At 34.8% G+C, this 16,129-nt stretch overlaps 1 protein-coding gene across 2 annotated transcripts in view; it reads left to right on the top strand.

The window, feature by feature from the left end:
• Positions 1-16,129, top strand: part of TMEM154 (transmembrane protein 154) — a 235,483-nt gene that overhangs the window by 83,984 nt on the left and 135,370 nt on the right. For both annotated transcript variants that reach the window (XM_053703745.1, XM_053703744.1), the window contains exon 2: positions 8,101-8,442. In XM_053703745.1, the coding sequence (XP_053559720.1) occupies positions 8,101-8,442 (342 nt within the window). The remainder of the gene's footprint in view (positions 1-8,100; positions 8,443-16,129) is intronic.

Here is a 16,129-nt window from a genome sequence, read left to right as displayed (position 1 = left end):
ACCACAAACTCTATTAAACTTTTTGAATTCCTTGTTCAAGAATTTGGCTTAAATAACAAAGATTTTTTTTTGCCTATCTACAAGTGAGACATTTTATAGCTATGAAGAAGCTGCTAGATATAGAAAACTGGACACTTGGAGAGCTGGACACAGTAATTAAAATATATCAGGCAGGTCTGCATTCTACTTCCCTTCTCTATAAAATCTGTATTTCAAAGTTGGGCAAAAAAGATTTAAAAGATCATTATACGAAATGGGCAACTGACATTAAAAACCTCCATTTTAATGATTTCAAAAATTGTTTTGCTAGAATAAACCAGTTTACCTTTTCAATAACGTGGAAGGAAATGCATTTTAAATTATTAAATAGATCCTATATTACTCGCTCTAGGAGATCTAAGTGGGAAGCTAATAACCAATTTTGTTGCATCAGATGTAACTCTCAGGAAGCAAATTTAATACATTGTTTCTGGCAATTTCCAAAGATTCAAAAATTATGGGCCCGAATTGGATTCTGGCTGAATAGATTTTTAGTATCTAATTTTATATTTAACAAATACTATATTATCTTTCTCTGTAACAACTTAGATGTTCAGAATAGAGATTTAGTTAATACAGCTATCTTTATTGCCAGACAATACCTGGAACCTGGAAGGACAAAAATGGCCCAAGTTTCTCCTCTTTTCTAAAAGAGATCAGATTTCAAATAGCAATGGAGCAATATGTTGTGGTGAACTCTGCTGAGAACAAGGTAAAAAAAATTATGTCTAAGTGGGATAGGGTGATTATGTCCTCCCCAATGGAATTTCAACTCCAAATTCTTAAACCTTTGAGACACTCTACTGACTTTATTCTAGAGATTTTGGTAAATTCTTGGTATCCATTAGAGTGGAAATTGCCGCTGTAAGGAGCAGAATAGCTAAATGCTGTTGATATATATATATATATATATATATAAAAAGTTTTGTGGCGGCTGTCACCCCAATCCAGATAACCCCACAAGGTGCCAAAGGGAGGCATAAAGAACAAAAAGGGGGGCGGGAAAAAAAGCACTCCATGGACAGAGCTGACCACAAGATGATATAAACCTGATTAGGTGGGTATGTCAAAGTAATTAGTGATGTCCCCAATAATAAAATAAAAGATATATAAATTTAAATAAGTACAAGACTGATATAATAAAATTTAATATGCAAATGCTAATCAATAAAACAGTAATTACTAACGTAAAAGCAATCAATATGGATGATGCCGGCATCTAAAAGAAAATATGACCTTGTTAGAAACCGAAATTCTGGTTACGGTTTAGTAAAACATAAGATTGTAAATAAATACAATTGTAATATTTGAGTACATATATCAAGCTGATTAACCAAGCTAATGAGGCAAAAGGCAAGAGTGGTATACACGAGTATGCAAGACTAGTATACAAAGAAAAAAGGACCTCTGCACATACAAATGATAGTGACGAATAGTCAGGTGAATTAAGTCTATGTGTGTGAGGACTGTATTGGAGTCTTTGGCTGTGTCTATATTAGAGATAGAGATGAACCTATGTGTTGCGAGTATAAATCCTAATAAGGTTTAAAATACAAATAAACAGTAAGCAAAATCTATGCGTTTTGGCAAACCTAACTGCCTTTTATCAAGATGTTTAATGAGACTGACATCCTATGTGAAATAAGATTGGTGATTGGTCAAAATTGTTTGTCCAGTAGGACTAGAGTGGGAGTGGACATAATGAAACCTATGATATGGCTGTTTTTCAAAACGACAACATTATTTACACATGTTGTCTATATAATATCACTGAGTAGTTAGTTGAATAAATATGTAGTTTTAGAATATATATCGATAATGGAATTAAAAACCTTATGTTTAAAAGAAATGGGCAAAAAAATATTTAGAGTGCAAGAAGTGTGTTAACATTATATTGACCTTTAAGGTATAAACGGTCAGTATTATGAAAAAATAATATCAAGATCTAAATATAGGCCTACTGTGGAACTCACCGGAGATTCACTTTGACTTCTGGAAGAGTAAAGACATCACGAAGGTTTCTGATTTGTATCACTCGGGTACTCTTACAACGGCCTCACAATTAGCAGGACCAGGAGGGGAAAACCCGTTATGGTTCCGCTTCAGAGTGCTCAGTATTGTCAAGGCAAGGAGATTCCCCACGACATCCCTCAGAGGGAAAACAGGGTGGGAATCTAGGTGGTGTATAGGGGGACTGAGATCCCGTCCCATTTCGTTCCACTATACCACGCTTCTTAATGACTGTACACCGGGTGTGCCGTAGCAGATACGAGCCTGGTGTCGTGAGCTCAACATTTCCATTTCTGAGGGCGACCTTGCTTATGCAATTACTCTCACTAAAAAGACGCTTCATTGTGTCACAGTCTTTGAGACATATATGAAAGGTGTGTTGAAGTGGTATAGAGTCCCAACCTGATTGGCAGCGATGTACCCGTCCTCCACCAGAGAGTGCTGGAGACAGTGTAACCGTGAGGGCTCCGACCTTCATGTGTGGTGGAGCTGTCTGAAGGTTGCCCCCCTATGGAGAGAGGTTGAATTATTACTTAGCTCCATGAACCTGGATGTCCACTTGACACCTGAGATGGCTTTGCTCCACATTCTTCTGAGATCTTTCTCCCTGAGCACCAAGAAGTTCTTAATTTATGTCCTGGCAGCAACTAAACTGTGCATAGCTCAGGCATGGAAACAGACAGAGCCCCCAAATCTAAATGAGATCTGTGATGTGATAAATCACTTCACTACCATGGAGAGATATGTCGCCGGAAAAAACAATACCCTGAACTCTTACTGGGAGACGTGGTCTGACTGGTTTGAACTCCAATAAATGAAATAAACCTACCAGCAGTGCGATCTACTCCTGAAACGCGAGGAGAGAGTTCATGTAGCCCCTTCCCCACTCCACCTCCTTCCCTCACTTCCCCCTCCCCCCCCTTTTTTTTCTTCTCTCTCTCTTTTCCTCCTTTTGTCTTTATCTCCTTCTTTACCCTCTATATGAGGGAGATGTGTATAACCCCTATTTATCAAGTTGTCTGGAAAATTAGTACGTGGGCCCTGTTGGCTCACATTCTATTTGCTTCCTTCCTAGGGCCAAATAATGCCCGGTATCTGATTTTTCTTTTTTTTTTCTACATTAGCTATTATGTGAATATACACTGTTGACACACAAGTTCTAATGTTTCTGATTATTTCAGCAAGTGAAATGTATGTTTTTGTTAACCATACATATTGCTATAATTTTGTTCTAGATATGCTTTGCTGTAATGTTATTCCAATATTACTGTACGGTGAATTTCTATTTAATAAAGAAAAATATTTAAAAAAAAAGAAAAAAAAAAAGATCTAAATATATATGTAAAAACAGAGTGATACATATGTATTAATACTGATAATAGCTAAGAGCAGCGTAACCAGGTCAGAGTCGAATATGGAACAGAAACTTAACCATTAGATACCCAAGTCAAATCTACCAACGCTGATAGTAACTAAAAACTCTAAAAATACTTATTATAAAGAGTTGTGATGAATAAACAAAAATGCAATATAGATTATACAATATCAATCTGTAGAGAAAACAACGGGAAAAAATATATATAATTAATTATATATAATTTTATATAATTTAGAAATTGGTATATTATAAAAATCTATCTTAAGAAAAATAATTAAATATTATGTGTAGAAAAAAGTGAAACTGACAATGTGAAAAAAACTGTAAAAAATGTGAGGAGTGTAGTTACGCCTCAGTCAGTAATAATCATAAGTATAAAGTATGATATATGAATTTTGACGTTGAAGTAAAAATAATAATAATAATAAAAGTGATCTTTGGGAATATAAATTAATTGCTAAATGTGAATGTCAAATATATATTGGATAGATAAGTAATCAAATATATATTCTCAAAAATAGCTGTTAATGTGAAAGGAATGGAAGTAAAAAAAAAAGATATAAAATGTGATTAGAAAATGGTGTTTAAATCAAAAGAGCTATTAAGCCCTTGAGGATAGAGTGTTTTGAAATTGAAAATAAGTTCAGCTTCTTTCTTGAGTAGTAATTTTTCAATATTCACTCCCTAGTGCTGGGGTGAATTTTAAGGATTCCCCAGAATTTGAAACACCTTAAATCACCATTGTGTAAATCTGTATAATGTTGATATAGTGCAGTTTTGTTAGTTTTATGTTCTATGTCCCAGATATGTTCTCTAATCCTATCTCTCAAAATATGGCTTGTTTGTCCTATATATATTAAATTGCAGGAACATTTTATACAATATATAACATTAGAATTACTACACTTAATGATTTCTTTGATTAAAAAAGTTTTTTGCTCATTAGAGGAAACTATTTTCTTAATTTTACTACTTGATTTACAGGACAGGTATGGCATGGGCAGAATCCAGATATTTTGTTATTCTCTAAATCTACGTCTATTAGATTAGTCTTTGAATTTTTGAATTCACTGGGGGACAGGTAACTTTTAGGTTTTTGACCCTTCTGAAAATGAGGTCTGGATGTTTCTTCACTTTTGACCCTAAAATGGGATCTTGTTGGATACAATGCCAGTGTCTGTTAAGAATGTTTTTCATTTCTGTATGTTGAGAACTATATTCAGTGATGAATGGAACAGTTATATGATCATTATTCTGTTTTCATTTACTGATTTGCAAGATGACTGCCTTATGATGTAAAGTTAAACATGCAATCCAACTTACAGTTTAGTAGAATCCAGCAGAGTAGCTTAACTCAGACAAATTCCACAGCAGAGATTTATGAATCCTTCATGCTTTATTGTTGCAAAACAAGAATTCTGAGGTTCCAGAAGTGGTAATTGCCAGGTAAAAAGAATTTGCCTCTACAAAGCTATTAGCAGAGTTCTAGCAAACTTACACATTGAAAGTGAAACTAATTTACACACACAAGTGAAACAAAATGGAGGCAGGAAGTGACCTCAAAAAGGTCAGAGGTAGAACAGAGAATATACATTAAATTGAATACAATAATAAAACATAACACTAGAGGGAGCACAATAACTAAAATAGCATTTAAAGATGTACATATGAATATATGGACAGAACACTCCCCGTCTGGTATCTGTAGATACCACTATATAAATCAAACAATAAACATAAAAATGTTGATTGAAGTCTCTTTATCCATGAGATCTGCAAGACAAAGAAAGAGAGAAAACATACAAAATGCAATTGCAAACATAAGTCCATGTTGTTTTAACATGATAATTCTTGAAGAGAAGCAGGGCTGGCACTGTCCCCTGTAGTCATCTCTCTATCAGGAATATATGGACAGAACAATCATCGTTAGATATGGAATTGATTTCAAATATGTTTTTTGGGTTTTTCTTATTCACAAACCTATCTTTACTGAGGAGAGTATTTCTATAAATGGTTCTTACTAGGTTTTTGGTTTCTATAACTTTTTTCAAGTTGTATCCTTTCTCTTTAAAACAATTGACCAGTATATCAGACTGTATGTTGTAAGATTCTATATCTGTGCAATTTTTCCTCACCCTTAAGAATTGACTTTTGGGAATATTAGACTTCCATCTGTTGAGATGACAACTTTCATAATGAATGAAATTGTTTGAATCGATTGGTTAGTAGAAAGTTCTAGTTTTTGGTTTGTTATTGCTGATTTCTATTTCTATGTCTAGAAAATGTATTAATCTAGTACTAATTTCATATGTGAAAGTTAATCCTACTAAATTGTTAGAGTTCAAATCTTCAAGAAAAAGTTCTAAAACTTCTTGGTCTCCTCTCCAATCAGGAAGACATCATCTATGTATCATTTATAGACTACAAGGTTCACTCCCTATTGCTCTCCAGCGAAAAAATTATCTTCAAAAAATGCCATAAAGAGATTGGCATAACTGAGAGCGAACCTTGTGCCCATTGCTGTCCCCCTGATCTGGAGGAAAAATTCATTATTAAAAAAAAACTATTGTTCTTTAAGCTAAATTTGATGCTTTCTAGCAAAAAATTGTTCTGTTTATCCATTAGTGATTTGTCTTTGTCCAAAAAATGTGAAATGGCTTTTAAACCAGATGTGTGAGCAATGTTAGTGTATAGAGAATTTACATTGTATGTAACCATATAATTATCTTTCCATTCTAGTTGGTTAAAAAGGTTAAGAAAATGCATTGAATCTTTTAGGTAGGCTGGTAACTGATTAACATAACTTTGAAGATAGTGGTCAACATACTGAGATAAAGGGAGGCATACCATTAATACAAAGTAGTCAGTCAATACAATGTGCATATAGATAGGTACATACATTAATTTGCTATTACTGTGCTTAGGCATTAAAAGCTGGCTCCACATACCACAACAAGGAACTATAATGACCATTATTAACAAAGAACTCTAAATCTACTGACTCTGTTTCATTGCACTGCTGTATGGTGCTAAAACATAATCACCTCTAGGTATAAACAATAAGCTGCACTGCTGCAGACTTGTAAAGACTATGAATCTGGTAACCTCATTATTTTCATAATAGAAACTAGGGAACATATCCTCCACTTGTGGATCTGCACATAGAACATTACTGTCCCCTTTGGAAAAAATAGTATATTTTCATGTAGTCACATAATATCAAGGCAAATCAGTTTTGAGCCTCATCTCTACTGAAAAATATTGTGGCAAGAAAATAATTATATAGGCTCTTGGATATCCATATATTCGAATCATCAACTATTATCAGTAAGAAACTACAGATAATTATATCATTTGAATTTAGTCTCTAATCTGGAGGAAGACTGATGTTGTTCTCCTACCCCAATTCAGCAAAAACTTATAATCAGCTTATCTGGGAAACATAAACCGCCTAGGTTTGCCTGTTCTATGAGAGCTGTGCAAACAAATGTAGTTACCACAAGGTGCTCCGCTGGTGCTGGCCCTAAGAATGTCAGCTGTAGCCTGCATGATAGTGACGGTTCCTTACCTTGAGGGAACTAGCAACAGATATGTATGCTCACATCAAGGCTGGCCCGGCTACTAAAGAAGGGTTACTTCTTGTTGTGCGGTGTTGTAATGCATGCGCAGAGCGAGGCTAAGGTAACTGACTCCTAACTTGATGAAGTGAGCGGAGTCAGGAGCGGAGGAATATGTATGTTCAGGTCTGGACCAGTTACCACTTCTAGTTGTGCGGCGGTGGCTGTTTAATGGGGAACTAAGGAAACCGACCCTGGCCCACCTGTTATGCCCGATGCTCAATCTGGGCCTGCCCAGCACTCAGCTATCTGAGCTGTCTGAAGAAAACTGTTTGTGCACAGTGCTCCTAATGCCTGTCAACCTTTGATAGCAGCCCTGTCTGGCATCACTTCAAAAAGTGCAGACCCCCCTACTTTACCACTCTATGCACATTTCTGGTGTGCCTAGGCCATAATATGCCATGAGTTAGATAATTATAGCTATAGATGTATCTATCTGTCTACTTAAATACAAATATATTTTATATTGAGTGAAGAACAAAACTACTTATATTTTTTAACTTACCTTCGGCTTATTGCACCTTCAAGTTAGTGCTTGAGCTAAAGCCAGGAACTTAGTTTTGTGTCTATTTATCATAGATCAACTATCCTACTTCCTGATATCACGCCTGAGGCTTTCACTACCATTTTATGCTGAGCTAGTAATATGAGTGTAAGAATAAGAGCGATATTGATTTAACTTGAGCAGTGTTAACACTCAATAGTGTTATTTTGCTTTGTAATCTTTGTTGAAGAGTGAAGCTTGGAAGGCTGATAGGAGCTTAGGAGCATCCATGTGTCTGGCATTTTATGGCTACACAATTTGCAACTATGTATAACATTGCTAAAAACATTGTTGAAAACATTCCTGCCAGACTAGTGAGCTCACCTAAGATTACTCTTTAACAAATGAGAACTAAAAATTGATAATACAAGTAAATTGGAAAGTTGTTTAAAACATCATGCCCTATCCAATCCATTTAGATTTAACTTTGACTTTACTGTGCCTTTAAAATTTTAAAACAAAGTAGATTATACCATAAGGTGTTTATATGTGTATTATCTTATCCCCTACAGGTCTACTGACAACTTCAGAACCAGAGGGCGGCTCAGGGAATGACAACACTCCTGATGATAATCCTGATTTTCTATTCAGTACAAGCTCTGACACTCTACCTACTCTACCTACTGAAAGAGAGGCAGAAACAGATATTACCCAGGGAACAGATATTACCCAGGGATATGTGGTAGTCAATGACTTTAACACAACTTCACTAAATGATAGTATCCCTTTAGAAGCAAATACTTTGGATATAACCAGTATTCTTCTGTATACTATTCCTGTATTCATATTACTCCTCTTAGCTCCTCTGATTGTTTTCTTTGTCAAACGCCATAGACGGAAAACGCAAGAGAAAGGTAAATTATCTACATCTTTTCATGGGGCAATAACAGAGAAAAACATATTCTAATAAGCTAACTACAAAAATGTGTTATGCTTAACAAATTAGAAAAGCAGCAGAAATATACGATATGCAATCTATTATACAGTTTGGAGGCTACAATGCACTTATATATTTATGTGTGTATACATTTGTATATATGTGTGTACTGTATATATGTCTGTAATATATATAATATATATAATATATACACATATAAATACATAAATTCATCTGTGCAAATACATATATACACACACACACACACACATATATATATATATATATATATATATATATATATATATATATATACACACACACATATATATATATACTGTATATATATATATATATATATATATATATATATATATATATATATATATATATATATATATGTATATGTCAATACTCATATAATTAGTGGGAGAGTATTCTTACTAGATCCACCTAAATTGTCAATCTAGAATTTCATTAGGGATCTAGATTATTATATGTGCCACAAAATACCCTAAAAAAAAAGCAATTAAGCTAAATTTCTTTCCTTTTTAAAAAAGTGGGGTACATTGTAGGCCCTCATATTTAGATTTGAACTTAATTTGCTTAAAGAAAAAACTGGTCTTATTCTAGAGAATCATCTGGAAATATAGAAAGCCCACAATATTTGCCAAAACAGGTATTGCAGTGATAAGCAAGTTGTCTATTTATAACAGAAAAGAGAAACATTTAATTGCTACTTAAATACATTCAGAAGCATTGTGAATACTGCCTGAAAGCAAAAAGGAATCCCTTCAAGATACTATCACCTAGATTCCGAGTTGTGCGTTAACAGGGGTGCGTTGCTAACTTGCAGTTTATTCTCACCGCTCACTTTCCTGCAGCGCTGGTATTACAGGTTTTTATCAACCCCGCGTTAACAGGCAAGAAATGAGCGTAGAGCGTAGAATTACACTCCACACTGCACTCCAATACCAGCACTGCTTAAGTGAGCGGTGAGCTGGTTATATGTGCTCGTGCACGATTTCCCCATAGACATCAATGGGGAGAGCCGGCTGAGAAAAAGTCTAACACCTGCCAAAAAGCAGCGTAAAACTCAGTAACGCAGCCCCATTGATTCCTATAGGGAAACTACATATATGTTTACACCTAACACCCTAACATGAACCCTGAGTCTAAACACCCCTAATCTTACACTTATTAACCCCTAATCTGCCACCCCCGACATCGTCGACACCTACATTATACTGATTAACCCCTAATCTGCCACCCCAACGTCGCCGCCACTATAACAAACATATTAACCCATAAACCGCCGTACTCCCGCATTGCAAACACTATTTAAATATTATTAACCCCTAATCTGCCTCCCCTAACATCGCTGCCACCTACCTACATTTAATAACCCCTAATCTGCCGCCCCCAACATCGCGCCACTATACTATATTTATTAACCCCTAAATCTAAGTCTAACCCTAACACCCTCTAACTTAAATATAATTTAAATAAATCTAAATACAAATTCCTTTCATTAACTAAATAATTCCTATTTAAAACTAAATACTTACCTATAAAATAAACCCTAAGCTAGCTACAATATAACTAATAGTTACATTGTAGCTAGCTTAGGGTTTATTTTTATTTTATAGGCAAGTTTGTATTTATTTTAACTAGGTAGAATAGTTACTAAATAGTTATTAACTATTTAATAACTACCTAGCTAAAATAAATACAAATTTACCTGTAAAATAAAACCTAACCTAAGTTACACTAACACCTAACACTACACTACAATTAAATAATTTCCCTACATTAAATAAAATTAAATAAATTAAATAAAATTAGCTAAATTACCAAAAATAAACAACACTAAATTACAGAAAATAAAAAACAAATTACAAGATCTTTAAACTAATTACACCTAATCTAATAGCCCTATCAAAATAAAAAAAAGCCTAGCCTAAACTAAACTACCAATAGCCCTTAAAAGAGCCTTTTGCGGGGCATTGCCCCAAAGAAATCAGCTCTTTTACCTGTAAAAAAAAAATACAAACAACCCCCCAACAGCAAAACCCACCACCCACACAACCAAACCCCCAAATAAAAGCCTAACTAAAAAAACGTAAGCTCCCCATTGCCCTGAAAAGGGCATTTGGATGGGCATTGCCCTTAAAAGGGCATTTAGCTTTATTGCACCCCAAAGCCCTAACCTAAAAAATAAACCCACCCAATACACCCTTACAAAATCCTAACACTAACCCCCGAAGATTCACTTACCGGGAGAAGTCTTCATCCAAGCGGCAAGATGTCCTCAACGAAGCCGGCAGAAGTGGTCCTCCAGACGGGCAGAAGTGGTCCTCCAGATGGGCAGAAGTCTTCATCCAGATGGCATCTTCTATCTTCATCCTTCCGACGCGGAGCGGCTCCATCTTTAAGACATCCGGCGCGGAGCATCCTCTTCTTTTGATGGCTAATGGCAAATGAAGGTTCCTTTAAATGACGTCATCCAAGCCAATCAGAATTAAGGTTCCAATCAGCCAATAGAATGCGAGCTCAATCCTATTGGCTGATTGGATCAGCCAATAGGATTGAAGTTCAATCCTATTGGCTGATTGCATCAGCCAATAGGATTTTTTCAACCTTAATTCCGATTGGCTGATAGAATTCTATCAGTCAATCGGAATCTAAGGGACGCCATCTTGGATGACATCATTTAAAGGTACCTTCATTCATCAAGAAGACGTCGTTGGAAGAGGATGCTCCGCGCCGGATGTCTTGAAGCTGGAGCCGCTCCGCGCCGGATGGATGAAGATAGAAGATGCCATTCTGCCCGGATGGAGGACCACTTCTGCCGGCTTTGTTGAGGACATCTTGCTGCTTGGATGAAGACTTCTCCCGGTAAGTGAATCTTCGGGGGTTAGTGTTAGGATTTTTTAAGGGTGTATTGAGTGGGGGGTTTTTTAGGTTAGGACTTTGGGCTGCAATAGAGCTAAATGCCCTTTTTAGGGAAGTGCCTATCCAAATGCCCTTTTCAGGGCAATGGGGAGCTTAGGTTTTTTTAGTTAGGGTTTTATTTGGGGGGTTGGTTGTGTGGGTGGTGGGTTTTACAGGTTGGGGGGTTGTTTGTATTTGTTTTTACAGGTAAAAGAGCTGATTTCTTTGGGGCAATGCCCCACAAAAGGCCCTTTTAAGGGCTATTGGTAGTTTAGTTTAGGGTTTTTTTATTTTGGGTGGGCTTTTTTTTTTTTGATAGGGCTATTAGATTAGGTGTAATTAGTTTAAAGATCTTGTAATTTGTTTTTTATTTTCTGTAATTTAGTGTTTGTTTTTTTGGTAATTTAGCTAATTTTATTTAATTTATTTAATTGTATTTAATGTAGGGAATTTATTTAATTGTAGTGTAGTGTTAGGTGTTATTGTAACTTAGGTTAGGTTTTATTTACAGGTAAATTTGTATTTATTTTAGCTAGATAGTTATTAAATAGTTAATAACTATTTAGTAACTATTCTACCTAGTTAAAATAAATACAAAGTTGCCTGTAAAATAAAAATAAACTCTAAGCTAGCTACAATGTAACTGTTAGTTATATTGTAGCTAGCTTAGGGTTTATTTTATAGGTAAGTATTTAATTTTAAATAGGAATAATTTAGTTAATGATAGTAATTTGTATTTAGATTGATTTAAATTATATTTAAGTTAGGGGCTGTTAGGCTTAGGGTTAGGTTTAAAGAGTTAATACATTTAGAATAGTGGCGGCAACGTTGGGGACGGCAGATTAGGGGTTAATAAGTATAATGTAGGTGGCGGCAATGTTGGGGGCAGCATATTAGGGGTTAATAATATTTAACTAGTGTTTGCGAGGTCGGAGTGCGGCGGTTTAGGGGTTAATATGTTTATTATAGTGGATGTCCGGAGCGGCAGATTAGGGGTTAATAATTTTATTTTAGTGTTTGCGATGAGGGAGGGCCTCGGTTTAGGGGTTAAGAGGTAGTTTATGGGTGTTAGTGTACTTTTTAGCACTTTAGTTATGAGTTTTATGCTACAGCTTTGTAACGTAAAATCATAACTACTGACTTTGAAATGCGTTAGGAATCTTGTCGGTAGAGGCTGTACCGCTCACTTTTTTGCCTCCCAGGAAAAACTCATAATACCGGCGCTATGGAAGTCCCATAGAAAAAAGCCTTTATGAAATTTACATAAGTTGGTGCGGTACACCTATACCTACAAGACTCGTAATACCAGCGGGCGTAAAAAAGCAGCGTTAGGACCTGTTAACGCTGCTTTTTTACCTTAACGCACAACTCGTAATCTAGCCAAATGATAGTAAATGTTACACCTCTCTAAGCACAAAAGTTAAGACACAAGATTGATACTTATTACTCAAAGATTTTATCAATGGTTAAACCAGCGCTAACAGATTAATTCATAGAACCAAGACAAAAAATAATACACACATACATACAAGGTAAGAGCGTCCTCTATTTAAATATGTGTGAAGACAATTTTTGATCCTTGTATTGTAGCTCTCATTAGTAGTATTACATATCGCTTATTCAGCTTCATATGTAGAACAAAAAGTCACAAAGACTAGTGATTGAATCATTCCTGATAAAGTAGCAGGGTAAAACGTTCTCTTGAAGAAACAAACAAAATTGCTGTATTGCAAAAGATACCTCTTATGCTTACCATAAGACATTCTACACATTGTGAATATGTACGGTAATAATACAGTTATTAATGCCCCTTTAAGAAAAAGGTCACTTCCCATTTGTAGTAAGGTTTAGGTCTTTTGGTGCATGTTGTTTCTGTAAAGGGAATGCACACTTGCACCCGACTTGAATCCTCATCTTCTATGGGTTTGGAAGTGTAGAGTTTGGGAGAACCCCCACTAACCAAAATTTCTCAAACCACCACTAGAAATCATTCACTTGTATAAAAACTATTTAGCTAGTTAAATGCAAATTATTCATGTTTTAATTCCAGTACTATACAGTATTGTACATAAACCAGTATTATATTGTTTTATGCTACTTCCACATTTGTAGTTATAGAATACTTCAATTCCAGCTTATCTACACATCTGTGGTTTGAAAAGAAGTGACTAAATTATTCCTTGCCTACACCCATTCATTCTTTCTGTACTTTACGCCTAATTTCTTTTTTTGTCCCCTCACATCCTCTCAACCTTCATATTCATTGTGTATCACTCTCAGCCTGCCACATCCTACATTCCTTTATACTCTGCACCCTGTACAAAGGTGATGCTGGAGAAGAGGCTTTTGGGGCGTCCTCCTTCTACCTAACTTCATGGCAATTAGTAGCAATGAGGGAGAGGTTAGGGTGTAGACAGTCGACGTGAGAGTGTACTTGTGTATAATAGATAATATATGATGTTACAAAAATGTACACTTACTCATTAAAAAGTGGATAGTAGTCTTCAATTCTCTAAAAAAACAGGGCCAGATTAAAAGTTGAGCACAAATATTTGTTTGCTAGTGGGGTTTATCGCGGGGGTTTGTGCTCATAGGGCTTTCCACTGGTATTACGAGTTGAAAGTAAACGTGATCGCTTTAGCACAATCGCAATTTATACTAGAATAATTACCACGACTTCAGAGCACTGGTTAAATGGACAGTAAAGCCACAATTAGACATTTATGTTTTAGACAGAGCATACCATTTTAAACAACTTTCCAATTTACTTCTACTATTTAAATTGCTTCCTTCTCTTGTTATCCTTTGCTGAAAAGGTTTATCTAGGTAAGCTCAGGAGCAGCAAAGAACCTAGGTTCTAGCTGCTGATTGGTGGCTGCATATATGTACAGATTGTCATTGGGTCACCCATGTGTTCAATTAGAAACCAGTAGTTCATTGCTGCTCCTTCAACAAATGATACCAAGAGAATGAAGCAAATTTAATAATAAAAGTAAACTGGCAAGTTGTTTAAAATTGTATGTTTTTCCTAAATCATGAAAGAAAAATTTTGGGTTTCATGTCCCTTTAACTGTTTTGCCAAACTAAAAAGTTGCACAAAACACATAAAAAATACATTACAAAGCACAATTACACGCATAATAGCACCGTCGAATAAAAAAAATAAAAAAAATATTGCACACAAAAGTCATAAAGGCTCAAAGATATGAGATCTCAGGTGTTAGAAAAAAAAGGCAGACAAAGGGCTTTAACATAGAGATACATACAGATACATTTCTGAAGATGTATATGAATGTGTAGATATGTCTATATATGTGTACATATGTATTTATATGTGTATATATGTATTTATAGGTGTACATATGTATTTATGTATTTATATGTGTATATATGTATTTATATGTTTATATATGTATTTATATGTGTATATATGTATTTATATGTGTACATATGTATTTATATGTGTATTTATGTATTTATATCTGTACATATGTATGTATGTATGTATTTATATGTGTATATATGTATTTACAGACCTATACACATATAAACAAATACATACATATGTACACATACAGTATATAGATATATATAGAAGGGCATTGGAACCCTTTGCCCTTAAGTAGATGAAAACATGTAAAATCATACGTATGCAATATTAATTTTTAATAAAGTGTTTTACTGTGTATTTACTGTAAATATTTCATATTCCAATCTTCTGCACATAGCAGAATATGTTATATGTATTTCTAAATAGATATTCCTCTATATATCTGTATATATCTATACCTATATATAATCATGTATATATATTTAGGTATAAATATATATTGTACCACAAAACCATCAAATATATATATTGAAATATTTATTTATGAATAAATAGAACATATTATTCTATGTGAAGAACATTGGAATGTGAAATATTCATATTTGCATGTCGGGTTAGCCCACATATGCGATCAGGTTTTTTATCCATTGATTTCTTTGGGGAATACTTGAACGCGCATGCAATATTGTAAGTTCGGCTTTTTTGCGCTTACTGTTTCATTCTAGCACAATAAATGCTCGAGCAGGTGCATTAATTAGCGCTTCACTTGCAATCTTGCCCATTATGGTGAAATATTGTTTGTTAGTTTCAAATACTATTAAAAAAAATCTATATTTGTACTCAAATTTTTAGAACTATATGTAACTCCTAATTTTATGCAGTATATATATAGGCCACAGGTTTTCACACGTTCCCAAACTTTTTCCTCATAAAAATGAGATCCTTATATAGTGAAAATACCTTTGATGAGTCTTTTGTATATTGTATAATCTTTTGATATCAATATATTTGCTTAAAGGGACAGGAACATCACAATTAAACTTTCATGATTCAGAATTGTATTATTTTTATCTGCCCACCACAACAAAATACTTCATGTGGGTGACTGGGCACTGTGGGTAGGTGGGATCATACAATGGTCCCTTCCTGAAGCTCTACCTTAGGCTTCACCCTTTTTTCCACAATACATATTTTTCACAGTGATGTTATCCACTTGGCTACAGCTAACTGACAAATTAATGATTTTTACCAATGTGGGGATAGATTACAAGTGGGGCGCTATTTATTGCTCCCGCTCTTGTGCTAACTTTGCTCAACTTCTGCTTTTTGCATGTGTGGGATACCACAGGTATTACAAATTGAAAGTAAAAAGCTTTTGCTCACGCCCTAACACGATGCG

Source organism: Bombina bombina, chromosome 2, assembly GCF_027579735.1.
Source record: "Bombina bombina isolate aBomBom1 chromosome 2, aBomBom1.pri, whole genome shotgun sequence".
NCBI lineage: Eukaryota > Metazoa > Chordata > Amphibia > Anura > Bombinatoridae > Bombina > Bombina bombina.
Note: the sequence above shows the minus strand (reverse complement) of the source record. Positions and strands in the feature narration are given on the sequence as shown.